Genomic DNA, 27954 nt, shown 5'->3' on the forward strand with positions numbered 1-27954 from the left:
ATACAATAACCTAACTCTCCTAAATCACCCCGTATAACGATTTATTGTTTTAAAACCAATAAAATAATTCCAATATAATATACGAACATATCAATCATCAGACTTTTCTAATTAATTATACTTTCGTTTCAGCGAGAGGCCCCTCCGAATGTTTTTTAAAACCGTTCGGTTATTTCCGTCGATCCCCGAGTCTCGCCGACTGTAGCTATTTGCTACGCCGTAGCGGATGATGCCGTAGCGCGGCAGTCGCTCCGTAGTGCTCGTAGCGGTATCCGTGAACTATCTCGAAGGTCATTATTTACGATCGGATTTTGTAGTTCGCTCAGGAACAGCGTTAACAAGTGGACTTTGGAATCTCTTCCGGACTATGTTCAATTGTTCCAGTGGTTTTTCATAGACAGTGCTTGGATGATTGTTTATTTAGAGGTACGTTTGTAAAATGAATTTGGCATGCTTGAACTTATATGATTTAAGGTTTTTTTTTATCGGTTTTATTGTTTTTACAAAATTCTTCTCATGTTTATTAACACTTGTTTTTGATAATTTTAATCGCTCTTTTTTAAATTACTGTTATTTTTATTATGATTTACAAGATATATTTTTATCATTTGTATGAAAAATGTTCTTTGATATTATTTTTATAATGTACAGATTCAACACAATCTAATAGTAAATATTGCTTGCCAATGAGTTTTTAGTAATGTGTGTTATTTATTTATTTTGTTTGATGCACGGGCATGTTGAAAATAAAATCAAAAACTAGAATGTGCACTTTTATTCAACTTGACTTGTTAAAAGTACTTAGTTAAGTATTTGAGTAACTTATTTACTATCACTTATTTTCTTTCGTTTTCTTTCAACCCCTTATTTGCCAAGAGTGGCACTGAAACTTGAGTAGTTTCATGTGCTCTGCCTACCCCTTCATGGGGTACAGGCGTGATTATTTTATGTATTTACTATCAATTCAGAAAGCACAGTCATGATCAGATACTGCCATTTAGGTAGCCAAGATTTTCAAAGATATCCGATAATAGTGATAATGTGCAATCACAAAAGTTGTATATTTTTGGGGTCCATGACCGCTCTTATACATTGAAGTTAGTGGAGAGCCAACGAAGAACTGGGGTTAGTAAATGACATATATGTATATATGTCTATACGCCGGTTTTAGTCGTAAAAGGCATCCTGGTGTTTTGCCAGAAACATGTGTGGATAAGGCCGAAATATTTTTACACTGTAGATATTTTTAGCAGTAGGTCAGACGGTATCCAGAATAATCAGTACCTACTCCACCAAACGTCATGAAACAAGTTTAATCTTTTGGCATTGATTATTTCAAAAATAATGTCAATGATATACTTGTTAAGAGGAAAAAAACTTTCTAAAAAAAAAAGATTAAAATATTAAACTAAAAAGGTCTCGTGTGGTGAGTTGGTGACGGACTAAGTATTTCACCACTACCTTTTCTCCCGTGGATGTCGCAGAACTCGACTCTGGTATTTATTTGGATTCAATATGTAGTTAGGCCGATGGGCTAGAAGCCTGTCACGGATATCACAATTTCGGTTTTTATTTCAACCCGTGGGCCACTTGCACCAATGAAAATGGAGGGTTACCCCGACGGTTAACCCACCCTGTTATATGGAATTTGACAGATGACAGCCCACTAACCCTGAGTTAAATGTTTGGTGGAAGTGACATTGGCGTTGACAGTTGACATTGGAACTTGTGCATTGTGTTCACCATAACTACGCTGTCATCATTACCTACAATTTTTTTTTTTTTCAAAACATGTATTATAAGGCCTGATTTAGACGGCGTGCGAACTCGCATGCGATTTTGGTTACATTGCGGGATGTTGAGGTTACAAACAATTTTGCACAGCCATCAAATACCGCAATGTAATAAAACTCGTATGCGAGTTCTCGTACCATCTAAATGGGCCCTTAACGTGATATCATGATATTAAAATAAAGAAATAGTCATTTTTTCTTATAAAAATAAAAACACTCAAAATATTTGGGGAAAATATGATTTAGGCCACTTCCAGGCTGCAAAACAGCGCCATCTAGTTTTAAGCCTAAAAGGCCCATACATTTCAAGGGTACGCTTTTTTGTATGAGTTTTATCAGTCCCGTATTAAATCGTCGTTGTTGCATACTGACAGAGTTGCGCTTGGACTCAGACGAATTTTAATGTTTTGTATTTTTAAATTACCCCATTGCGTTGGAGTTTCATGAGATTTTACCGCGTAAAGCTCTTATCCAAATGAAATCGAGCACTTAAGACTGTGCAATGTGGCAAACTATCATTGTAAAGCTTTACTGGAGAACAATTTTTCCGTTCCCACGCTCAAAGCGATGTGATTTGTTTTTATGGCTCTTTCGCCATTATACTAACCAACTACGGGTTTACAGTACAGTCAACAACACAAAAACATATTTTTTGTATTCACAGCTGTGTCGTTGACTGTACTAGCCGGCGCTACTCAGTAGTTATCTCGGAAGATTTGGGGCGCTGGGATCTTATGAGATTCATGAGGAATTCAAAAGATTTTAACTATGCATTTCTGACGCACAAAAAGGAAAAAATGTTATATGAGTTTAGTTAAAGAGTGAAAAAAAAATACTTTTAGATTTTTTAATGTATTTTCACTTTAGGGATAGCATTAACTTTTAAAATGTAATCCCTAAAACTGGCTACTTTAAAAACTACTATACGGTTTAATTTATATGAGTTAGTTTTCTGATTGTCACAACGTTCACCTAAATGTGGATTTCAAATGTATAAACAGGTGCCGTAGCCGAATGGCATTTCTGCGACGCGAAACGAAAACGAAACGACGCGAAAAGTAGTCTGGCTCTTGTGATGTGGGACGTTGAATGATACAACAGACTTGGAGTATAGGTCTATAATGTGTAGAATAACATAAGTGACATCTTATATAGTAGACGAATACACGTGTGTGGGTAAGGTGTAGTACACACACTACACCTCCCTTCTTGATGAAAAAAAAAATGATTAAAATAAGTTTTCAAAAGTTAATCATTTTTTTTTGGTAAAATAATTATACTTTGATACCTTTGTTATAAGAGTATAATTGGATCCAAAGATAACTACGATATAAAAATAGTGTTTAACAAAGTATAGTAAAATATTCTATAATATAAAGAATCTGTTCAATATAAACCAAAAATACACCAACACAAAAAGAAAAACCAGTTTTTTTTTTTTTTTTAGAGAAAAAAAAATCATTTAGTTTCAGATCCAGTTTAAAAAAAATACAATTATATAAAAGACTGTTTTTTTTTGACGAAATAAAACAAAAAAATAATAATATAGCTACAGTCATAAAGTTGAAACAATAATAATATAGCTACAGTTATAAAGTTGAAACAAAGGATTTTTATATAGCTATTCGTACACATATTTATTCGTGTAAAAATAATATATGTAATTTACACAACCGTAATTAGAAAAACAAACAATTTCAACTTACAAGTTAACACGATAAGGCAAATTTATTTACTACATAACTAAATGTATACTCTCTAATTAGTAATAATCACATTTTTAAATGCCGTAGTGCATTCGTCAATACACTACGAGTCGCATATCAAGTATGTATTACAATACATGTTTTTGTCCTTGGTACCATTTATTATATTTGATATTAATAAGTTTATTTGTAACTTGCATTCATTGTTTTACATTTGTATTTTAGTATGACGCGTCTATAGTTAAGAGTACATGTATCATATTAATTTTATTCAACATTAAATATCGTCATAAAGTGGCATCTTCAATGCTTCACTTAAATCAAGGGTCAAGGGTACGCAACGCTTGCATTCGTGGTCGGCCGACCTATCAATAACAACATATTTATTTGCTCAGGGTACAAGGATATTTTTTTAAGCGCGCACACATACAATATATTTCTCATACAGGCAGTTCTTTTAACACTTCCTTACATAATAACCTTCCATGTGTCCAAGGAGTCTTCACGATTGGTACTCGACCGAATCATGATCAGATCTCCAAGGATTCCCTAGCCTGCCTTGTACCCTGGCGTACCCTTGTTAACCTAATCGCACAACACCGCCTCTCGGGTCATTGTTGTTGCGATAGGTATATTTTATTTTACGCAATTTCTTTCACATTTCAATCTTACAAAATCAAAACGTTCAAACCCCAATCACGCAATTCTACACCACAAAAACATCAACATATAAGATTTTCCGCAACTCCTAGTTGATCAGACCAGGTGTCCTTAGAAAAACTTAAATATTTTTGTTTTCCATTCCATTTTAAGACCAAACGAATCATTATTTCACTTAACAAACCTTTCAAAATCATTCATTTAAAACTAACGTTAACTCTTTAGCACTTACCTGTACTTCTCACAAAAAAAAATCCGACCCTTACAATATCTCGCTGTTATATAAAAGTGTTGTCAATAAGCTCAATATTTATTAATTTTTTTTTTTATATATTTTGTCTGAACCGTGTAAAAGAAAGTCTAGTCCGATACAAAAACAAATTGCTTATTCGTAAAAAACACGTAGAAATAACATTAACTTATTTATTTTAAGTAGGTAACTATGTATTTTGACATACTTCAATATGTTTAAATCTGAAATGTACCTATCGATTACTTTGACATTTAATTGTATTACTAATATACTTTAACCAATCTATGACCTGACAACTATGTAATGTGAGCTGAAATAACAGACGGCGCCTACCGATCCATAAAAGGAGTACACGCGCCGCCGTCATGCGCCATAAATGCATAAAGAATGAAAGTATGTCTCTATAATTGTTCTTGTATATCAAATCAACAAATTGAAAAAGTTTTTTTTTTTTTTTTAACACACACATTACATTAATTTCGTTATAAAACGGAATTTTATATGGGTCACTTAAAAAAAAAATCTGAATCCGTTGCCTAATTCGTACATTTTTTGTAACTATTCTTGATTATATCACTTACCTAACAAAACCTTAGTACTTAAAACAAACACAAAATATTAGACATAATTCGATGTCCTTTACATATAAGACACAAATTGTTCACTATTTTACTTTTAATACACACTTTTCCACATTGACGTTGTATTGTCCTCGCTACCGCCTGCCCAGGACCTGAGATAAGACCATGAGCAATCCATCCTGTGCTGGCAATGCCGGAATATACTGGCTGTGCCAGCATCTGCGTCCAGCGACATCACGACACCAACAACCCCCTGCTGCATACCATCCTTTTATCCCTTATTTCACTGTGTTTAAATCGAGCCAGTTTATATCACTTACGTTCACATTCGTAAAGACTGTATCGTTAAATATGGAGACAACTTTGAGTAGCCGTATTTATTTGCTATTATATTTTTTTCTTATAACAAGACATGGGCTTAATAAGGCACATAATAAGGTACGCATTTTGTCCTAGAAACTCGACGTAAAGCATGTGGTTTAGACAGCATTGACTTAATCCTCCCGAGTACCAATTACGATTTCGGACAAATGCTACTAGAAAATTCACAAAGTGCGTACAAGACGACACAATTGCGAAAAAAAATTGTACAGTGCGAACCTCAACGACACATGATCCACAAAGCAGAATATCTAGACATAGTCTAGCCACTGTTATTTAAAAAAAATAAAGTTCATGATCTGTGTATGGCGGCCATTTAGAGAATGTGGCATGGTGCTTACACTAACTCCGACTTTGATGTCGAATTTAACTATCATACACTGTTTATATCGATCTGGTTTAGGCACTGTTCAAACACCATAAATGTCTATTAGACATTGGCCTATGCCTAATTTTTTTTATGTATTTCTCTCATCCTGCTTGTATCAAAAATTTACGGCAAACCGGAACGTTGCTCAAAAATGCGTTTTTTTTAATTATATAAATTCACCGCATTTATTCTGCAAGTACCCAATTGAACAACCATGAAGAGAACTCTTAAAAAATATATTTTGGCAGCATATTAACCTTTGTTTGTCGAAATCGTACAAAAAGTCTTTGAGATATTCTCAAATTAAGCCAGATTAGTGGTTGTCCGAAATGTATTTGCTAGACCTTAATGAAAGTAGCATAAAGTCCCTAAAATAAAAAAAATATCAGACCTTCTTATATCAAATAGTACTTACCAATACCTTCAGATCATACTCTCGGACCATAATAATACAAAATTATGCACATGTCAACATTTAGACGAGGTTTGTTGTGTCCCTATAATTAACGATACAGTCCTTATGATAAGTTCGTACTTATCATCAAAAAAGTTTTGTTAACATCACCTCTTAACGAAGTCTACGAACTTTATTTCTCGTCCGGAATTGAACACTGAATTTACACTGTAGGTAATGCGTCCGAAGTCACCGATTTTTATAACTTTTTTTTTTTTTTAATGAGAAAGTTTCACCAACCAAATTCACCGAAAATATAAATTTCAATAGTCCACACTGAAGTATTATAATAATCCATAAAGTGTCCTTCAATATTTTTTTTTTTTAAATTATAATATCCTTGGCCTTGGTTGCAATAGCGCGGCGCGCCGCCAGTGCAGCACAAGGCCGCACTGGCAGGATCGCCATGTGATGTGGGACGTTGAATGATACAACAGACTTGGAGTATAGGTCTATAATGTGTAGAATAACATAAGTGACATCTTATATAGTAGACGAATACACGTGTGTGGGTAAGGTGTAGTACACACACTACACTCTGTCGCGCTAATACGCAAGAGCGATAGAGATAGATATCTACGAGTGTTTCGTTTCGTGAGCGTTTGTGCCATTCGGCTACGGTGCCTGGTTGCACCTATTCGGAAACATGCGATTTTATTCATATCAACGGAGAAAGAACACGATATGTCACTATTGGCAAGTGGAATATAGCTCTAGGTCTAATAATTGAGCCCCGCGGTATAGTAGTAGTATATTTGTATAACCGCTGGTTGTCACGTTGGAATATTTTATTAGAAAATAGGAACTAATGTGACATGAAATTAATAGAAGACTACCTATGTAAGTTTATTTCTACAGCAAAGACATATATAACTTCGTATAGACAGATAAAGTCTAAGAAAAAAACGTACCTCAGTACCATACAGAAAAAGGTACGGTGGCCTAGATGGTATTACACCTTTGGGGTACGCTCAGCAAGATGGCGCTAATATTAATATTTGACATTTTAAAACATATCAAGCTAAGAATATGGGCCAAATTGTCAAAACTGAGGTTCAAAAGTTTTAAGCCTGTGTCGAGAGATGGCAGTCCATGCACTGTGATTACACATTTTACTTCGACAGTAACTCTCTCGATCCTCTTTGTTCTACAGTGACCAGTGCTTTGACGGAGGCTTTTTACTAGAAAATAGCAACTAATATGACATGAAATGAATAGTAAGGTTAGCAGAGAATACCTATAAATAAATAAATAAATAAATATTGGGGGACACCTTACACAGATCAACTTAGCCCCAAACTAAGCAAAGCTTGTACTATGGGTGCTAAGCGACGATATACATACTTAAATAGATAAATACATACTTATATACATAGAAAACATCCATGACTCAGGAACAAATATCTGTGCTCATCACACAAATAAATGCCCTTACCGGGATTCGAACCTGGGACCGCAGCTCAGCAGGCAGGGTCACTACCGACTGAGCCAGACCGGTCGTCATCTATGTACGTATGTTTATTTCTACTACACTACCACATGCTTTGACGGAGACTTCGGTAACTAAAATAATTTTTAAGAAAAAAAAAACCTGGTTCTGGTGATAAATACTTTCAAATGTTGGATTATGTTATCAGTTCGTCTGTATATTTTTTAATGTTTGTTATTCGATATCTCCGTCATTTCTGAACCAATTTTGAAATCTGGATGATTCTGAAGTACGTACAGATGAGAATCATTATCAGAACCGAACTCTAACCAGGGGCGGCTCACTCTTCATCAGCAGTTCCACTGCACCAAATGTCACTGTTCTGGACGTAAGTGCATGCTGTTCTTATAAAAATACCAAAGTCAAAATCAAAAAAATCAAAAATGTTTATTCTGTAAATAGGCTTATGCTAGCACTTTTACATGTCAACTTAAAATTATATATATGTACATCTTATTCTAATTTAACATAAATGCATCCTTATCTTCTACGAATTCCTCGACAGTATAGTAAGCCTTTTGCAGGAGCTGTCGTTTTACGAATGATTTGAATTTATTTATTGACAATTCAGATACATTAGGTGGTAACTTATTATAAAATCGCACGCTGTTCCCCATAAATGAATTATTCACTTTTTGTAAACGGAATCGCGGGATCGCCAATTTATTTTTATTTCTGGTGTTAAAATGGTGTACATCACTATTCAATTTATACATGTCAATATTTTTTTTTACATAAATAATATTATCGTAAATATATTGGGAAGCAACAGTGAGGATGTTGATCTCCTTAAATTTATCTCTGAGGGACACACGTGACCCCAAATTATAAATATTGCGAATGGCACGTTTCTGTAAAATAAAAATAGAATTAATATCAGCGGCTTTTCCCCACAATAAAATGCCGTAAGACATGACGCTATGGAAATATGCAAAATACACCAGCCGTGCCGTCTGTACATTTGCAAGTTGACGGATTTTTTTAACTGCGTATGCTGCTGAACTCAGTCGACTTGCCAATGTAGAGATGTGCGAACCCCACTGTAGTTTTAGATCTAAAGTTATGCCTAGAAAAACGGCTTTGTTTTCAAAGTCTAATGTCTCGTTCTTTAAAACAACTTGTACGTCATTCGTATGCTGGACATTAGGCAACGAGAATCTAACACATTTAGTTTTTTTAGCATTGAGAAGTAAATTATTAGTAGTAAACCACTGAACTAAAGAGGACAATACATTATTTATTTCATTAGAATCACATTCATTCCTTTTTACTTTAAATACAATTGATGTATCATCAGCAAAGAGAACTAACTTATGTTTTTCATTAACTATATAAGGCAAATCATTAATGTAAACGATAAATAAGAAAGGACCAAGAATAGATCCTTGGGGAACGCCCATTGAAGTAATAGACCCCGATGATTTAGCTCTGTTTATGTTCACCCTCTGAATATTCACTATAAGTGTGCCGTTCAGATTTGAGGAGTTCCGTTCTGACCATCATCAGCAATTCCACTGTACCAAATATCACTGTTCTGGACGTAAGTGCATGCTGTTCTTATTAAAATACCAAAGTCACTATAAGTGTGCCGTTCATATTTGATGAGTTCCATTCTGACCATCATCAGGAGTTCCACTGCACCAAATGTCACTGTTCCGTACGTAAATGCATGCTGTTCCTTTAAAAACACAAAAATCACCATATGTATGCCTTTCAGATTTGAGGAGTTCTCTCGATTTCTCCAGGATCCCATCATCAGAACTGGGTTCTGAGAAAAATGGGACCAATCTGTATACATTCAATCAAAAACAAAATTTTCAGAATCGGTCTAGTAACGACGGAGATATCGAGGAACAAACATTAAAAAAAAAAAAAAAAACATACAGACGACTTGATAACCCCTTCCTTTGAGATTTGGAAGGCGGTTAAAAAGATAAATCGGAAAAAACACAAAAGCGCTAACAAAACCACATGAATAGGTTTTTATATAGCCAAAGCTGTCCGGTCTGATTTTTTGCCCAAACTGGATTAAAAAAAAGGCGAAATATTCGCTCGCATAATGAATACTTAACTAAAAACCGCAATTACTTTTCATTTTATTACCTAAGTTCAATACGGATCGGATATTACTTGTACGAGCACTTCGCGTAATTAATTAGATGTTTTAACGTAATATATATAATTATAAACACTCACGTTAAACTATACGGTTATTTTGATATAGGTACGCCTTCTAATGGAAATTGAGGATAGGTAATTAATTTATTTAAGTATTGGAATAAGACTTATTGCATCAAGGTACGTTAATATCATACCATTTTGTAATATGTATAACATGTCCAATGGTTTGAAACTATTTGCTCCTTGCCTTTCTAGTATTTTTTCACGACTGGTGGTCAAAACCGAAATTAATGTATCGCTCCAAATTTCAGTCATATTAAATTGGTCTTGGCCTGGTCTACGTCACAAGGACGTATAATTTATGGAACACCCTGTATAAGCAAATATTAGCATGGGCTCTTTTACCTAGATCAGCACGAACTCTTTACCTGAGCCTTACTGTGAACGCGTTTTATCCCTGTCAAATTTATGTACGAATTTACATGTGCGATAGAGATGAAACACATTGAACGTGGTTCGCGTTTGGCCCTCTAGCGACAAAATGAGCAAAGCTATCTCTCAACTTGGTACTTTGTCAACGTAAACGAGCAAACCTAAACAAATATAATTAAAGTAGAGTGATTTTAAAGGGACCCCTTAAAATTTAATGCATAAATTTACAGCGCATGCTACCGGTTAAAAACAACGAAAAAATAATATGATAATGTCAAAATGGGCCATTTTTTCGCGAGGTTATTGGAAACAATGATAACGAAATGGGAAAAAACCTCGGGACACTTTTTTTCTCCTATTATGATGGAAAGAGCACGCGATTTTGAGTGATAGCCACATAAAAAATTCCAAATCCAAAAAAGGGGGTGGGGGACAACTTAAAAAAAAGGAACAGATGTCTCTTAGCTATTCGTAGGTAGAAGCAAAACTTAAGATTAGATCGTGGCCATCACGGGAGGGGTTTTCTCCCTCATTTTTTGTTAGTAGGTATAACAATTCTGATTATGATCCAATTAACAAGAGTCTTAAGCAAAACAGGGAAACACAGATAGATAGCTTGATATCGTCTTATCCAATATTTTTTATCCTATAAAGTACCTGCTTCAAATTTTTATTGATTTCACTTAAAGAAAAAGTAAATTCTTATCAAAATATTCATACACAAACAATGCCACAAAGGCACTTAACCGGTTTCGTATAATCCGATGTGAAAAAAGAGATAGCTCTATTTATATTTTAGAAGGTTTTAGGCCAGCGGTACTGGCATTTTTTAAGCTCCCCTGAATATGCATAACATATTTTTGTTCGTGTCTGCGAATTGTTAATTGGCAGACTGGAACAGGGTTTACTTTTTATGTTATGTACAGTATACATGTAACCACGTCTGAAGGTTAAAATAACAAAAACATTTTTAAATAGTACATTACGATACATCTGCAAAGGATTATCGTGTTTTAATTTACCGGTACTAAATTAAAACACGATTGAAAATGGTGTTCTCGTATAATGTTTTAGAGTTCATATGGATGGTGATAAGCAATAATGTGTCAACCCACAAAAACTAAAAAAATGAGATTTTAATGCCATGTTATAGCTGGATTTTTAAACTTCTATTTGCAAAAATGACCTTTTCATTTTGAAAATTTTTACTATCCCAAAAGTAAAAAAATAGGTTAACACAAATCCTATATCGTGTGTTGCCTGTTTTGCATTAATGTGTCAAGAACCTTAACTTATTATAGTAATTGGCAGAAGACATATTTAAATTACAATAATGTGTTATGAGGGTATACTCAACGATTTTTTTACACTTGACTCATTCTTGCAAAACGCAAAAAATGACATAGTTACCCACTATGAGACTTGAATGATTATTGCAAAATGATATTTTATTCGTTGTTTTATGCTACGACCCGTGTTATAAAACATAAGTCATTATTGTTAAATTATATTCGGGTCATAAATTGTTCGTTTTTGGTGTAAGTACCATGACACTGTATTGTAAAATATAACTGTTCATATTAATTTATGTTTGAATAAGTTATGACTTAGTCCATTAGTATATTTTTGCACATGAATAGTAAATTCAGTACGAAATTGAACATTTTAAGTCATGAATATACATATTCGTTATTATAATTTGCAAACATTTTTTACAAGTACGTGTTTATATAAAAATCTAATATAAGCTACTATTTTTTTATAATTACTAATTACATTAAGACGTATTAATGTATGCATAAAAATATTGTTTGATTTTTGAATACTTACTGAATGGTAGTTTATTATTTTGTTAAAGATATTTTATGTTTTGTTCTTGTACAAGTCATGAGTTATTCATAATTTAAATGACTTAGTCTATTTCTTAGCGTAAAAAAATATTTTGTTGTATATTTTAGATAAGTAGTTTGTTTTTTTAAAAGATGATTATTTGATTTTTGTAACGATTTTTTGTTGAAAAAGCACAGATAATTTAAATATGTGTCTAGAAATGATCATTACTCTAATAGTTAATTTATAGTATTTTATTCAACAGGCGTTTAAAGGAGGTCAAGAAATATGAGTGGCGTACTTTCCACGAGTATTTTGGAGTCAGTTAAACACCATTGCATACAATACTTTTACAACGACCATGCACTTAGTTTTTAATAGTTTTTTAAATAATTCTCGCGAAATTCACACTGTTTCCTGTATTGCAAAGGTTTGCACTGTCAGCTCAGCTGCCCAAAGCCTTCCCGCGCACGCACGCAGTATCGTTAATGCAATGCGTTGCCATGATTACAGAACCAAACAATGCGTTTTCAGTTTTTTCGATACGCACAATCCTGTAAATGACGGATAACAGTTCGGGAGTAGAAAAATCATTAAAAGTTTTGATTAATAAATAATGTATTGATTCCTACATGACGACCGGTCTGGCGCAGTCGGTAGTGACCCTGCCTGCTACGCCGCGGTCCCGGGTTCGAATCCCGGTAAGGGCATTTATTTGTGTGATGAGCACAGATATTTGTTCCTGAGTCATGGATGTTTTCTATGTATATAAGTATTTATATATTATATATATCGTTGCCTAAGTACCCACAACACAAGCCTTCTTGAGCTTACCGTGGGTCTCAGTCAATCTGTGTAAGAATGTCCTATAATATTTATTATTATTTTATTATTTATACCTAATAACATAAGTGACCATGACTGATATGTTACTTAACACTTATAAAGTTAAAAATATGCATAGGTAGAGTATTTTACAATAACAATTTATGTGCTTTAACATGTTTATTTAAGACTCATAGATATTTTTAAACAATTAGCAAAAGTGGGTTAAGTATCATAACACAGTCTTGAAAAAGTTTGACGTCGTCGAACAATTCGCAATAAAAGAAAAGGGCATTATTTCGTCAAATTGAAGTTTGTTTTGAAATTAAGCTACAATAATCACTACTACTGAACGTATTATAGCTGAAAAACACAACAATCTATATAAAAAACAATTTTTTTTATGAGAAACACAAAAAAATGAGAAAAAATCTTTAGACGCCATTTTCTCAAAATGGTTGGCGTGTGGGTTGACACATTATTGCTTATCACCATCCATATGGCCCTTTGATGTTTTGACATAGATCATCATCATCATAAACTTAAGAGTTAATCTCTTGTCGGTGGAGTATTTTCCAGCTTTTTCTATCCTGTGTGTTTGACATAGATAAGTAGTAATAAGTACTTTGAGTACCTACTAGGCCCTTTGAACTTTTGACATATAGAGGACTCGTGCGAGACAGTAACATCACATAAAAAAGGCATTAAAGTAGGCATAAAAGGTTTCATTTTGACAAATCATTCAATAACAAGTTAAATGCTGCTACAATGTCGCTTTACTAACTGATTGAGAAGCGAGAAGCGGAAGCAAAGCGTATACAAAAACAACAAATATACAAAAATTGCTTGTTCAAAGGCGTTAGAAATCTGCTAATTCATTTTTTTTATTAAAAAGTATTGTAACCATGAAATTATTAGAAACATGTAGGTACCTTCAATTCATTTTTCCGTAACTGCAATGCTGTACAAGTACCTACTTATACAAGTACAGAAAACTTGACATTACATGTGCAAGTTAAGAAGTCATTACGTGGCGGTGCGATCACAATCTACGTTTATTGGCGTCGTAATCGCACAGACCCCGCTGATTGCTCGCGTGCCTCGTTAGGCCTACACTACCTCTCACTACCAGCCAAATGCATAAACGTTCACGATAATAGCTGTTTCGTAGCTAATCTATCTCTATCGCTCTAACGGATGGACGCGACAGAGCCAGACTGCATTACTGTCGGCGTCTGTCGTCGACGATTGCCATTCGGCTACGACGGCAGTTATGATAGAAATTATGCCACAGAAGTATAACTTTAAGTTTCGTTTGATATCGTGTATGTGAAGTGAAGTAGATATTATAAAAAACGTTTATGAAATTGTGTACCTATCATTTCCAAATTGAGTTTAATATTTGAGTCACCGAAAATATAATAAATTAGATTTATTTTAGATTTATTTAGTTTTATTTTATTTTATTTTAATTTTAAGTTTAATTTTAGAATAATTTTAGATTTAATAGTGTAGTTTTATTTCAATCATTTCAATTTCAATCATTGTCAAACCGGGGAACCGGCAGACCACGTCGGCGATGGCGGGATAACTTGGACTCCTTTTTGAAAGATTGGCCAGATGTTGCTCCAAACAGGGATGAGTGGAAAAAGAGGGGGGAGGCCTTTGCCCAGCAGTGGGACACATTAGGCTCTAAATAATAATAATAAAAGTTTTATTTTAAGATAATAATATGTTCTTTAAGTTAATATGCAAATGTGTACGAAATAATATTGAAATGTAAATAAAGTTATTTAGAAACTCTTCATGGCACGTTTGCCAGAGATAAATTCTATATCATTTTTTTTCTCCTGAAAACCAAGGGATAAAGAATGCACATCGGTCTTTGGAAAGAGACAATTAACGTCACATAAGCAAGAAAGAGACAACGCTCTACGAAGACGAAAAACCGAAGTAAAAACTTCTACTTAACAAATGTTACCAAAATCGTTAAAGAAGAGACTTTAAATATACCAAATGCGCTTGTGTGGAGCTATAAAAAGACACAATATGTGCAAGTATGTGTAAGTTAAGAAGTCATTATGAGGTGGTGCGATCAAAATCTGTGTTTATTGGCGTCGTAATCAGACCCGCGCTGATTGCTCGCGTGCCTCGGCCTACATCTACACTAGGTAGTGCCAGCTATGATGGAAAGTCTGCTTTAGAAGTATACTTTTCTTTTGATATCTTGTATCCAAGTGAAGTAGATATTAAAACAACAAACAACTTAAAAGAACGGTACGGATAGCAACATTTTTCATTACACGTAAGGTAAAGAGAAATAAAAGAAATCGAATAAGATGTCATATATTAAAGAAAAAATGACAGACACCACCAGTGGCGAAGGCCGGATTCGAACCGGCGTCTTTAGCAATCCGGGCTAACGCCATGTACCCCTAGGCCACCCCATCACATTCACAACGGAAGCTGTCGAAGTCGTCGTTTTTTCTTTTTTAATACTATGACTGTATGACATCTTATTTCGATTTTTAGGGTTCCGTAGTCAACTAGGAACCCTTATAGTTTCGCCATGTCTGTCTGTCTGTCCGTCCGTCCGTCCGTCCGTCCGTCCGTCCGTCCGCGGATAATCTCAGTAACCGTAAGCACTAGAAAGCTGAAATTTGGTATCAATATGTATATCAATGGCGCCAACGAAGTGCAAAAATAAAAAATGGAAAAAAATGTTTTATTAGGGTACCCCCCTTACATGTAAAGTGGGGGCGGATATTTTTTTTCATTCCAACCCCAACGTGTGATATATTGTTGGATAGGTATTTAAAAATGAAGAAGGGTTTACTAAGATCGTTTTTTGATAATATTAATATTTTCGGAAATAATCGCTTCTAAAGGAAAAATAGTGCGTCCCCCCCCCCTCTAACTTTTGAACCCTATGTTCAAAAAATATGAAAAAAATCACAATAGTAGATCTTTATAAAAACTTTCTAGGAAAATTGTTTTGAACTTGATAGGTTCAGTAGTTTTTGAGAAAAATACGGAAAACTACGGAACCCTACACTGAGCGTGGTCCGACACGCTCTTGGCCGGTTTTAATTTATAGTGTGACTACTTAAAAACTCAAATCAAAATATTTGTTAAAATAATTTGATTTGTTCCCATAGTTGCGTAAAGAGAAATACCTACGTATAATCGCAAAAGGGAACAATTTCTACTGACAAGCAAGACATTTCTGGGGGCGGAAGAATAGTGGGGACCAATCTCGTGTTCTATTATTGTGTTTTTAACTGCCAGCCTAGCCGAATTAACATTCGTTGACGCTACGTGGCCATCAAAACGCAGTTTGGTTCTGTCGCGCCACTACAGAAAAAGCGATAGGCATAGTCTACGATGCGCTTTCGAAGCGTAAGCGATTGTGAAGGTGGCTAGGTGCCCTACCGGCGTAGCTGAATGACATTGACAATCGTCGACGCCAGACAAAAATGCAATCTAGCTCTGTCGCACCAATACGCAAGAACGATAGAGATAGATAGCTAGGAAACAGATATTATCGTGACCATTTGTGTATTCGGCTACGCACACTGATGTTGAAATTAAGCCAGGGTGTTGGGTACACGTCAAGCCTCCGAGGGGTGAGTCTGTTTAGCGCCACGGGTAGGCACCCCGCATTGTTGACTTGAAATTCGGAATGTATTATTAGGTAACTTACTGGCGAGGTAAATTAATTTAATATTATAAGGCATTATAGGACTATTTGATGCTTTTATAGCTTTCAAATTTGGCGTAATTTTAATCAAATCTAATTTGTTATACGTACATACAATAGAATCATATTATTTTCGTCTTTCAATATCTGAATATTATTAAGAAAATGTATATTTATCTTCCTTACTTAATGTTTATTTTCTTTATAAACTTGAGAGAAAAATCGTTACTTATTTATTTTTAGCTGGTAAAATTCATTTCCTGGAAGCAAGTTTCTAGGGGCCCATTTCTCGAAGCTACAAGTTACAATTTACAAGTGGTTGTAGATGTCTAATATGACAAGTTGGAAAGAGACTTCCGCTTGTAACTTGTAACATTCAGTTTTGAGAAATGGGCCCCAGACCCTTTAGCACAACGCTTTGTCGCGCACGAGTCCGTACATCAAGCGCGACTTCAAGTATGGACTCGCGCGCGACAAGGCAAGTTGTGCTAGAGGGTCTGGTCTGGACCTATTTATGAAAATATTCTACTATTATAAAATAATTAAGTATTTTAAGCAGTTGCAATCGAATTTTAACTATTTAAGCATACATACATATTGGATGTAAGCTGTAGGTACCTACCACGCATAAATTATGCAATTTCAGATAAACAGTACAGTACTTAAAACGAAGTTCTTGCACAAGCTGCTTTCCAAAGGCTTATTGTATGCTAATTCGTCGAGGCACTTTACATATTAATCATTTACCTATACATAGTAAAGCACATGTGAATGCACCAATGGGACAACCTTAAGCAATGAACAAGTAGTAACTTAATATAAGTACTCTTGCTGAGTAACCCAACACCTAAATGTGGACCCTTAGCTCAACAAGCTTACTACACCTGAAGATAATGCAATAAAACCCCTTACCGACTCACTACAGGGCAAACGCTTTAGTTTCAACCTTGGAGACACGATTACAAGGCAGCCAATGCTCCGTGCTATCATACGCCAGACTAGAATAACGTTGAGTTCTTAATGTTAAAAGTAACAACCGAAACCGTTATCTGGTTTCCTTTATTAGACATTTAACGGCGCTGGATATTATGAACAACAATAATAGCTATTTTTATTATTTTTACCTGAGTGGTTTTGAGAAGGCCACATTTATGTAACTTTTTGTAGTAAGTAGGTGGTTTAAAAGTGATTTTAATGAAAAGTTTTTATATTGAAGCAAGTTCTTTTAAAAAAATTACTAGTTGACGTGGCATTTAGTTTCTAGGCAAGGTTCCTTATGGTATTTTTTTGGACGCTCGACTTCCTTCTAAGGAACAAGTTTTTTTGGTTTTTTGTCCTGTTTTTGGCATGAAGCAGTGGTCTCTCGGCCCTCTCGGGGCACTGATAACAGGATAGGTGGATGATATCAAGCGGAACATTGGCTATCACCAGGTCCGCCATGGACCGGCTCGGCAAAATATGGAGAATCTTCATCACAAATGCCACTAAAATGCGTCTTGTCAGGGCATTTTAGTATCTCCCAATTTTCCCATATTTCTTTACGGTGCTGAGACGTGGACTTCAAGGGAAAAGAAGATAGATTTCCCAGAAATGTGGTGCTGCAGAAGAAAGCTAAGAGTATCCTGGACAAGGTTCAGATGCGATGGACCAAGGCCACATGTATGTTTTATGTAACTTTCTGATTGCCATATAGTTTCATTGGTAGTTTTTCAGGCGGTCATAATAGTATTTTATACAATCGTGATATAATACAAAGCTTTTCAGTCGAGTACCATGTTTAGGCCACGAAGCTTGCTGAGTGGCCTAATAGTAAGGTACGAGAGTGAAAAGCTTAATTATATCACTATTGTATAAAATACTTATTCTACGAGTCATCATCTTCATCATCAATGGACAGAAATATCATCATTCATGCAATTTAAAATTAATGTTAATAGCGTCGTTCACCGTTGTATCAACATCGAATTACCTAGCAACCAATTGTTTGTAATAACCGTCTCTGATTGGCCGATAACGCGACAGATAAAAAAAAATGTGTTTCAGATGCAGAAAAATTTGCCAGGTATCGCAAATTAGTATAGAAATTGTATGAAGTTCTATTTTTGAAATTATTATAGTTAACTAAAGTCAACTATAATGAGATTATTATAATTGAGTTGGAGCAGCCATAGAGTATCCAACACTGAAAAGTTAGCACTTATAGTTTAGTCTGTGGTGTCCTAATTGACATATTACAGTCGACGAGTAGAAAAATGTATATTTCGTGTTTTTTTGTTCAACTTATGAACATCGTTAATACACATAGAACGTTCAGTCTTTGTTTTAAAACCCTTTTCCTGTCAATTATATTTTTAATGGAAGCAAATTATGAAATATTAATAAATTCACGCTAGTGTCCCCAAAAAGGGGTAGGCAGAGCACACACACACACACACACACACACACAAACACTGTGGCAGACTCTCGGCTCTCTATACCTACATACATATTGCCACCCAACCACTCCTAACCCCAACTGATTCCTGACTATTTGGCCCCATTATTATACTTTTAGTTTTCCTTAATGTTACGGAAGGCCGCCATCTGCTTCGAAATCGAAATTATGTTCGCTAAGTGATCACTTTGCTCTGGTGGTTGAAACAGAATTTATAGCCGAATACGAGTACATAACTTAGGTAAGGTACAGCGGGGCAAATTTCGACTGGGGGGAAAATGTAACTATTTCATCTTTTCCCTTATTCCAGAGATCGGACGGATTTGCGACATTCTTAGTGACTTACGTCATTTTAATGACTTTTAGTATGAGATGACGCATAAAAATCCGATCTCTGCTTATTACACTATGATTTTGAGTTCTGTATCCACTGTTATGTACACGCCTACCATATATAACCGGTGGACACTCTATTTAATAATGCAAACATTGTCAAACATGGAAAAAATGGACCTTCAGTTAAATTTGCCCCGTTAAGGTACAGTTATACAATAATAGGTTCCTGTAGAATACGAAACAAAATTTGTTTCACATTTTTCGTGTCATTTAAAAATAAACTCGATGAAGGTACTTATAAAAATATAGTTTTATTTTAAGGCCCAAATTAGCATGATGCCTTATAACGGTACTTATTACATTAATCATTTAACTTGTTTACGTATGAAGTATTTCTGTGTGTTTAACGAGATACCTACGTTGTGTTTATGATTCTGAATGCCTCATTACTTAATTATGTTATGAAGTATTCAGCATGTGTCACCTAACACAACACTAATGTTATTGTAAAGAACGTATCAGGTACGTTATTATTGAAAAATACTTGTAACACACAACTGATATAGTAAATAATTATAAGTTATTTATATGTAGGTACAGTGAAATACTTAATGGGGTTACAAAATAAATATTAAAATAATTTTCTCATAAGACTCTCGTTAAAACATTCTGGACATTGTAAGTTGAATAAAAAATCAAGTAATGCAGAGGCCATTAATCTGTGTTGTCAGAGGCACGTGTCGGGCATTGTCTGGGGCTTTGTGTGCGGATCTGTAAGACGTCGCGCGACTAGGAAATTTCAGTTGAATTTTAAATGATAAGGGTTTCTTTAAGGATAGTAAAATAGGTAGGTACTTAGACGTAAACTAGTAATGTAACGAACTTTTTACTTTATAACTGCTTAGAATTTTTCATCGAGGCTGCTCGTCTTCTCAGGTAGTACGATAGTATTACCTGAGAAGACTAGCTATACAGTTTTATTATTGTGTATGGCAGTTCTATTTATCAGACTTCGGCGAAATTGTATATAATATATCTGACTACAGCGGTTAAAGGTTAAACAGCATTTCTATGTAAACATATCACGAATATTTACTTCTATGGAGCGAAAGCTCATGGTTCAAATCGATTAAGTTAATCAAAATAATGTGTTCAGAAACCATAAGCCAAAGCCATACATAAATTAGCAACCAGGAAACTGTTTAAAAATACATATATTTCAAAAAACTACTCTTGAGAAAGATCCTCGGAAATGGATCGAAACATGTTGAACGTTATATCGACTTAACACGTGAGTAACCCGCTTAAAATATGTTTAAATATGTTTGAGTCTCACGGGAGTTTTATAGTTAAGTTCGAAAACTGTTGTTGAATAGTTAGTTTCATTTAATTTTACGCTATCGGCAACCGGCATTTGAATTGTACATAATTATTCAAATTTATCACGTAACAAACTAGAACAGCAGGGTTAGCACATGATTGCCGCGAGAGTATGTCGCTGCGAGATAGACTACCCGTCCTTATGTCATTAATACATTTAGAAGAAGACGTGCCATCTATCTCGCGGCGACATACTCCCGCGGCAGTCATGTGCTAGGCCTCCTGTGTATTTCACCTGTTTTTAATAGTAGTCGAAATGAAATGTCAGTTGCAAGCTATGACGAATCTCGCATGTGACGTGATATCGATTTATATGACAGTCGACCTCCGACTCTAATCAGTCTCGTCATCGAAAAAACTATGGCTGCTTGACATGCATGAAAAAGTTTTCATTTGATATTCTGTCCTTTTATATAGTTTGTTTTGTTGAAGCTTCTGATACGGATGTTTATGTTTACGAGTACATATTATTATAGGTATGTAGCTCTAGATTATGATGTCACATGCTCTATTTATGGTACAAATGAGCTTCCACAAATAGATGATTATAGACAAGACGGATGTTCAACTAAATATAATTCAATATGTATCGAAAGAATTCCGCAGTGACACGTTCCTTCCCGGCCTTGTCACGTCGTGGAAACTTCGCGAGATAAAATATTAGCTGGGCCCAAAAAGAAATAGAATTCCAGCACTTTACGAGTCTATTGAACGATATAGTAAAAAACGTGCCATGAATGATAATCTTACTACTTATAGCTTACTAAATATACTTACAAAGAATAGCATCGGCTATATCAATCCTTCATTTTCATACTGACAAATCACTTTAGATCAAACAGTATTAGTAGATACTTACTAAACATAATTATGTGTCTAGGACTCATAAAAACCAACGGCATTTTTTGTTAAATACTTGTTATTTTGATTCGTTTGTAGCGACGGAATGATGACATAAAACAACGTTAAATGAATAATAATTTAATTTTTTAATGCTCAACGAGTCGGTCATTTTCTTTCACCGGGAAATGAAATGCACCGATGAAAGGAAATATGCTAGTGATAGTAACCAGAGAGAGCCATCTGCTTTCTGAATGGTACTGTTCAATCCCATTCATAATATATATTACTTGCCCCTGTTTAATTTGTGGATCTTTTTTAATAGCTATAAGCTTTTATAAATGATTTTATCTTTTATAATCCTTTAAAATCGTATCAATTAAGATGCAACCCATCAAATGAGGGAGTTAGATATAATTGAACAAATGTTTACATTCAAGACCTTTTAGGTGTATGTTGTACGTGGATGTGAGTATATAAAATAAATGGTTGTTCACCCGGCCACACACGGAATTGTTATTTCTCGCCCACTAGAATCAGCTGCACAGCTCTACAACATTATTCTTAACTCTATGCTTGATTCATACGTTGATGTGAGTACATAAAATAAATGGCTGTTCACCCGGCCACACATGGAATTGTTATTTCTCGCCCACTAGAACCAGCTGCACAGCTCTACAACATATGTTACATAATTCTATAAACAACTTTGCTGGGTCATAAAACTCATAAAATTCTATATATATTTTTGTACCTAGTCACTGTAATGTAAAGAAAAAACCCGTTAAGTATCAATGTCAACGTGAATACATAATTTAAGAGCACTTCAACACAAAATCAACGACAGAAAATTTTTGGCTGGTCTTGTTGCGACGTCGTCGGGTAAATTACGAAAAAAAATATTCGACTATTTAAGCGGTCCCTCCGTTTATCACTATAATAGAAATTGCAGGAAATAAAATTAAGATACGTTTGAAGTTCAAGTCAAATTAATAGGAAAGTTCATCATAGAAGGTACATCCATTTAAATAACGGTAAATGCAATCCTTTCGTTTCAAGATCGCTACAACAATATCGTAGTCAGCAAATAATCGAAAATGCCGAGTGCGGTGGACCGAGATAACGGCTGAACGTTCCATTATAAATATTTTGCATCCACTGCGATTCGTGAGCTGCACTTTTTTATTGGATGTTTGCATGTCGACTGCCCATAGTTAGTTATACCAACTTTGCTAAATTTTACTTAAACTACTTTTTCCGAATATCTAATGCAACGCTTGTAACGTTGAATTACGTTGAATTCTTTAACTAGTCATAGTAATTAACCTTGTCAGTTTATCATATTTTTAATTATTTTGATAAGTAGGTAGGTATTGCGTCAATTGCTGAGGTAACAAGTAAAATTCATTAATTACGCTTACATAAAATATGTGATGATTTCTATACCTTGTCACATTAACGTCTTATTTGAAATGTCATACGAAATTGTCGAACGTTAAAGCGACATGGTACAGAAATCATGACTTATTTCGGCCGGTGACAGTACGAGTTTAAAGACGATTTTTGATTAGATATATTTTTATGATTAAGTATATACCTATTTGTTTTTTTTTTTAAGTGACAATGTGAACCCAATTTGACGACTGGTGACCGAAGAGCTGGCGACTTCCTCGCTCAACGTATCAGCATTGCGATACAGCGAGGAAATGTCGCCAGTATCCTTGGTACAATGCCTCAAGGGCCTATTTTAGACATTAGCTAGCTTTTAAGTTTAGTCTTAGTTTCTTATATAATTATGTAAATATGTTCATGTAAACTTTAAAATTAATTCTATACATTGTATATTATTGAATTTATGAAAACGAAAAAATATTGTCCACAGATGCCAATATGGCCTCGACACGAATGTCTTCTAATGACTATGACTGAGGACAAGTAAGAGTTAAATCGAGGATGGGGTACAAATGGACGTGCGTGTTCGCGGCGGTGCTGCAAATAATTGGAGCAGCACGGCCGACATGTCCGAGCGACCCCAACTGCGTTTGCGGCGGCACGCTCGCCGTCGAACTCAATTGCAATGTCGATGGTGAGTGCATTTCGATTGAACGTTTACAGCACTTTTCCGTGCGATCGAATGACGATGGATGTTGGTAAATTGAATGACGATTCAAGTTTCGAAAGCTTTCTGCTGCTTTAATCATATATACCTTACTTAACGTATTCACTATTTTATTTTGTTTCAGGTCGGACCATCAAAATAAATTTATTGCCGGATATATATATCAACATCAAATGTGAGAACGCATCTTCTCTAGACTACACCAAGTTGCCAAGATGCGCTAGTCCTCAAAGCTCTTTTAAATCTGTCAGTTTCAAAGACTGTCCATTACCGGCCACGTCATTCAAAGACGTTTTAACGAGTTTGGGTGTTTCAAAAACTATGGCATTAATATTCCAAAATACTAAAAACTTATCCGGTTTCTTTGACAGAAAGCACTTTGCAGGATTACAAGACTTGACGAAACTATTACTGTCGGTCAATGGGAATACGCAACTTCCCGACAATCTGTTTATGGATATTAACAATTTAACTTGGCTGAACATCAGATCGAACAGCATTTACCTTTCGGAGAATCTGCTTAAACCACTTGAAAGGTTGGAAACCCTGGAAATAAGCCATAACCACATGACTAATATATCATCAAATATGTTTTCCCATTTGTCTTTTCTGAGAAAACTTTCACTGTGGCAGAGTAATGTCACATGGTTTTCAAAAGACTTCTTCACAGGAGTTAACGTCCTAGAAGAGCTCGATCTCAGTTCGAACGGTTTAAATGAGCTGCCGGCTCCGATTTTCAAACCGCTGAGGAAACTCAAAAAGTTAACCCTGTTTTCAAACAAGTTTTCGTCACTTCCTCGAAATCTTTTCAAAAGCAACAGAGAGTTAGAAACTGTCATTATTCTCAATAACGACGTGACACTGAAAGAGTTGCCAAAGTATTTGTTTGGGAGTTTAACGAATTTAAAGCAAGTGTACGTTCAAAGATGTGGTTTGATGACTGTACCATACGATTTGTTTGTTGATTCTCCCAATATAACGAATATATCGTTAGCATACAACAATCTCAAGGCATTGCCTGAAGCTATCTTCAATGACCAGATTAATCTACTAGAGTTAGATTTGAGCCATAACAATCTAAAGGATTTGGAACCGAAACTATTCTCGTCTTTAGTACGATTGGAAACGCTGAACTTGGATTATAATAATTTAGTGGAAATTTCTGGGTAAGGAATATTTTATTCCGCATATATTTTCATCGGAAAATGTTTATTTATTTATGTAACTACACATTGAGCAAACCCTCTAGCTCGTATTGAATCGCGCGCATTTTCATTTCCTCGATTTATTTCTCGTTTATTGAAACATTTAGGTACCTAAATAATACAACATTCACGCAAAAACAAAACGCATGTCTTCATAAAACATTGGCACTACGAAACGTGTTAACATCATTTTGCCGCCTCTCTCAAATTCGAAACATCAGCAAAATTAAAACTTTTTAAACACCTAACTAATGACTAACTGTGAAATTTTCCAAACTTTAATAACATTTTTTTGTTTCAGCTCAACGTTTTCGTCATTGTTAAGTCTTATGTACTTAAGCGTCGAGCACAATAACCTGAAAACTGTTTCGTCATATTTATTCAGCAACAGCAAACAGAGAATGTACATATCCCTTGCATATAATAATCTAAATTTTGAAAACAAAGGGTTGGACAATAATACAAGGCCCGCAGAGCCAGTCCTCTTATCCCCTTTCAGTAACACATACAGTTTAAGGGTATTAAACCTGAGTCATAATGAATTTAAAAACACTTTCGTCGATTGGTTTGCAAATGGACACGACACATTAGACATACGATATAACGAGATCTCTATACTAATGGTAAGTTTCAATACAAATGTGTAATAAGAATTATTATTTATCAAATTGTTTTTACTATTTTAAGTTACGAAAACGTTTATGCTTCGTTTCAGGATAAAGGAATTGATCTAATGCCGATAAAAAAACGACATCTGAATCAAGGTCATTCATACCACCACGTTCTAGTCGCAAATAATCCTATCACTTGCGATTGTCACACCTGGTACCTCATAAAATATATGGAAGATCGACATTTCAAGGTGATATAGTTTATGAGATAAATACATACTTAGATGAAAATATTTTAAAATGTAATTTTGGTTTCATAGGTACTTGTTATTGTTTATCTGCGTAATATTGATGGTCATTTTATATTTTTCTTGCAGTGGGACGATAAGGCTGCTTTGCGATGTCCACGCTGGAGCAAATTGTGCCAGAGAAATGAAGAAGTCCTTTACGCAGTGTGTGTTCTTGTTGCATTCGTTTTTATAACTGGAGCAATAGGTTTTCACTTTTACCGAAGAAGACTTTACCATGTTACAAAAACCACTATTCGCAAAGCATTGGACTCTACTGTACCAAAACCTAGACAGCTACATTTAACTATAAAATGCGTCAAAGAAGATAACGAATTTGTGCTCACAAATATTGTACCTGTTTTGAATGCGTATCATAATATTACCACAGAAGTTATTTATCCCCATAACTGTAAAAAAACGAACACTGAAAAATATATAACAGGTGATTCAAAAGAAAAGCGCATTACTCTCGTGGTGTTTTCGCCCAACTACTTGACATCTGCTTATCGCGATGTGAACATAAAGAAAATTCGTGGCGAAATATTAAAGACGCGGAACACAATTTATGTATTCGTGGATATTGGTCCAGAAAATTCAATATACGCATTTCTAAAGGAGCAGAGAGATTACCGTACTACAATTTTGTGGAATGATTCGAAGTTTTGGCAAAATTTGTTAGTGTTAGTGAAGTATAATAAACGCAGTAAGCAAGCCGCTCGTGAACGCCCCGCCAGCTCTGTAAATGCTGATGTTACTCGACTTGGATGCCCTCACTTATACGAAATTGACCCAGTTGCTCACAGTCAAGTTTAGTTAAATCTGTTTTTAATTTAGTGAGGTAAAGACTGATCTCTGTCATGTTGAAAACCATTGTCATAATTTTATTTCCATTTAAATCATTGTAGATTCATACAAAAGAACGTACGTTATAATTTTTACAACTATGCATGTTGGTATAGTTAGAATTCAAATTAAATTATAGATATTGTTTTAGTTATGAAATTATTGTGAAAATGCATGTGAAGTAATTTTTTACGGAGATATTTTATCTTGTAAAAATTAATGATAAGGATGATTGTTGAATAACCTGTGTATGTAGGTAAACCTACTATTTGTTAGATGTATTATGCTTCAACTTCGATTATAAGTGGATTGATCAACAACACGATACGATCCCTCAGACGTAAAGTCCTGTTTCGTTAAATGGTAAGCATACATTTTGTGAAAAATACTCATTAAATATTAAGTTTCGAGGAAACTGTATATTGCTAAGAACTGTAAACCACAGTTTGTATTTAAATAAAAATAAAAGTTACTTAATTGTTTCATTATCTATTAACTTCTTGTAGTGACTACTAGTTTAATCACACCTCGGACACTGGCGATCAAATATATGAAAGAGGCGCGTTCCTAGCACACAGTCTAAGCTCGTGTAGGTGAACGCGTACTATGCTTGTATGAGTGAGATATGACAAATCGACTGTTCGCGTTTTTGACAGGCGGTAACTGTGAGGTTTCAGCGGGGAGCGGAAGTGGCCATACTGTACGATAGTACTCTTTCTTATACTGTGGTTTAATGGTACAAGTATATATTTAGGTATGATAAAGTCAGGTTCTTAATTTGTCTAAAAACTTCTATGTACGTAATAATTCCAACGCGCTTGTTATACGCAAAATTTAAGATGAATTAAAAACCTATGGTACGCAAGCATTGGACAGAGGAGGTACGGTCACCACCTCATATTTTTGATACTTTATTTTGTGTACTTCGGTAGTTTACCCAGATGACATCAGATCTAGTGTCGTGTTACATAATGCCTCAGAGGTCCTAATGGGACCTCCTGATGTTTACTTCTAATTTTAGGAAATGGATAAAACTTGTACAAAGGTATTATGCAAATTAAATGAAATTTTGTATAAACCTTATTCGTTTTCACGTACAAATCTACGTGACAAATCTCAACTTTCGTGACTGTGAAAGGTGTGAAATTCTGACAATATATTTAAAGCAGGCAGTAATTACTGCACCTAAACCGCTATAACTTGTAATATATGGTTATTATTAACTGCCACTATAATTGATAGCAGTATAACCAACAATATAAAACCTAATCTCTGTTTTGAAAAATGAAATATCGGTATGT

General features: G+C 34.8%; 1 protein-coding gene across 1 annotated transcript; it reads left to right on the forward strand.

Annotated features, from left to right (window-relative positions):
* The first annotated feature begins 265 nt into the window (after positions 1-265).
* LOC125242309 (protein toll-like) lies at positions 266-27125 on the forward strand. The gene is made up of 6 exons (XM_048151075.1): positions 266-426; positions 23468-23671; positions 23829-24870; positions 25211-25532; positions 25625-25771; positions 25898-27125. Exons 2-6 carry the CDS (start codon positions 23539-23541, stop codon positions 26621-26623), a joined length of 2370 nt encoding a protein of 789 aa, XP_048007032.1. The 5' UTR covers positions 266-426; positions 23468-23538; the 3' UTR covers positions 26624-27125.
* The last annotated feature ends 829 nt before the right edge of the window (positions 27126-27954 follow it).

The sequence above is a fragment of the Leguminivora glycinivorella genome, chromosome 2 (assembly GCF_023078275.1).
Source record: "Leguminivora glycinivorella isolate SPB_JAAS2020 chromosome 2, LegGlyc_1.1, whole genome shotgun sequence".
In the NCBI taxonomy this organism is placed as follows: Eukaryota; Metazoa; Arthropoda; class Insecta; order Lepidoptera; family Tortricidae; genus Leguminivora; species Leguminivora glycinivorella.

Coding starts and splice junctions, on each gene's coding strand:
- LOC125242309 (XM_048151075.1), top strand. CDS start 23,539: ATGGGGTACAAATGGACGTGCGTGTTCGCGGCGGTGCTGCAAATAATT. Junction 25,533..25,624: donor ACGAGATCTCTATACTAATG/GTAAGTTTCAAT, acceptor GCTTCGTTTCAG/GATAAAGGAATTGATCTAAT. Junction 25,772..25,897: donor TGGAAGATCGACATTTCAAG/GTGATATAGTTT, acceptor TTTTTCTTGCAG/TGGGACGATAAGGCTGCTTT.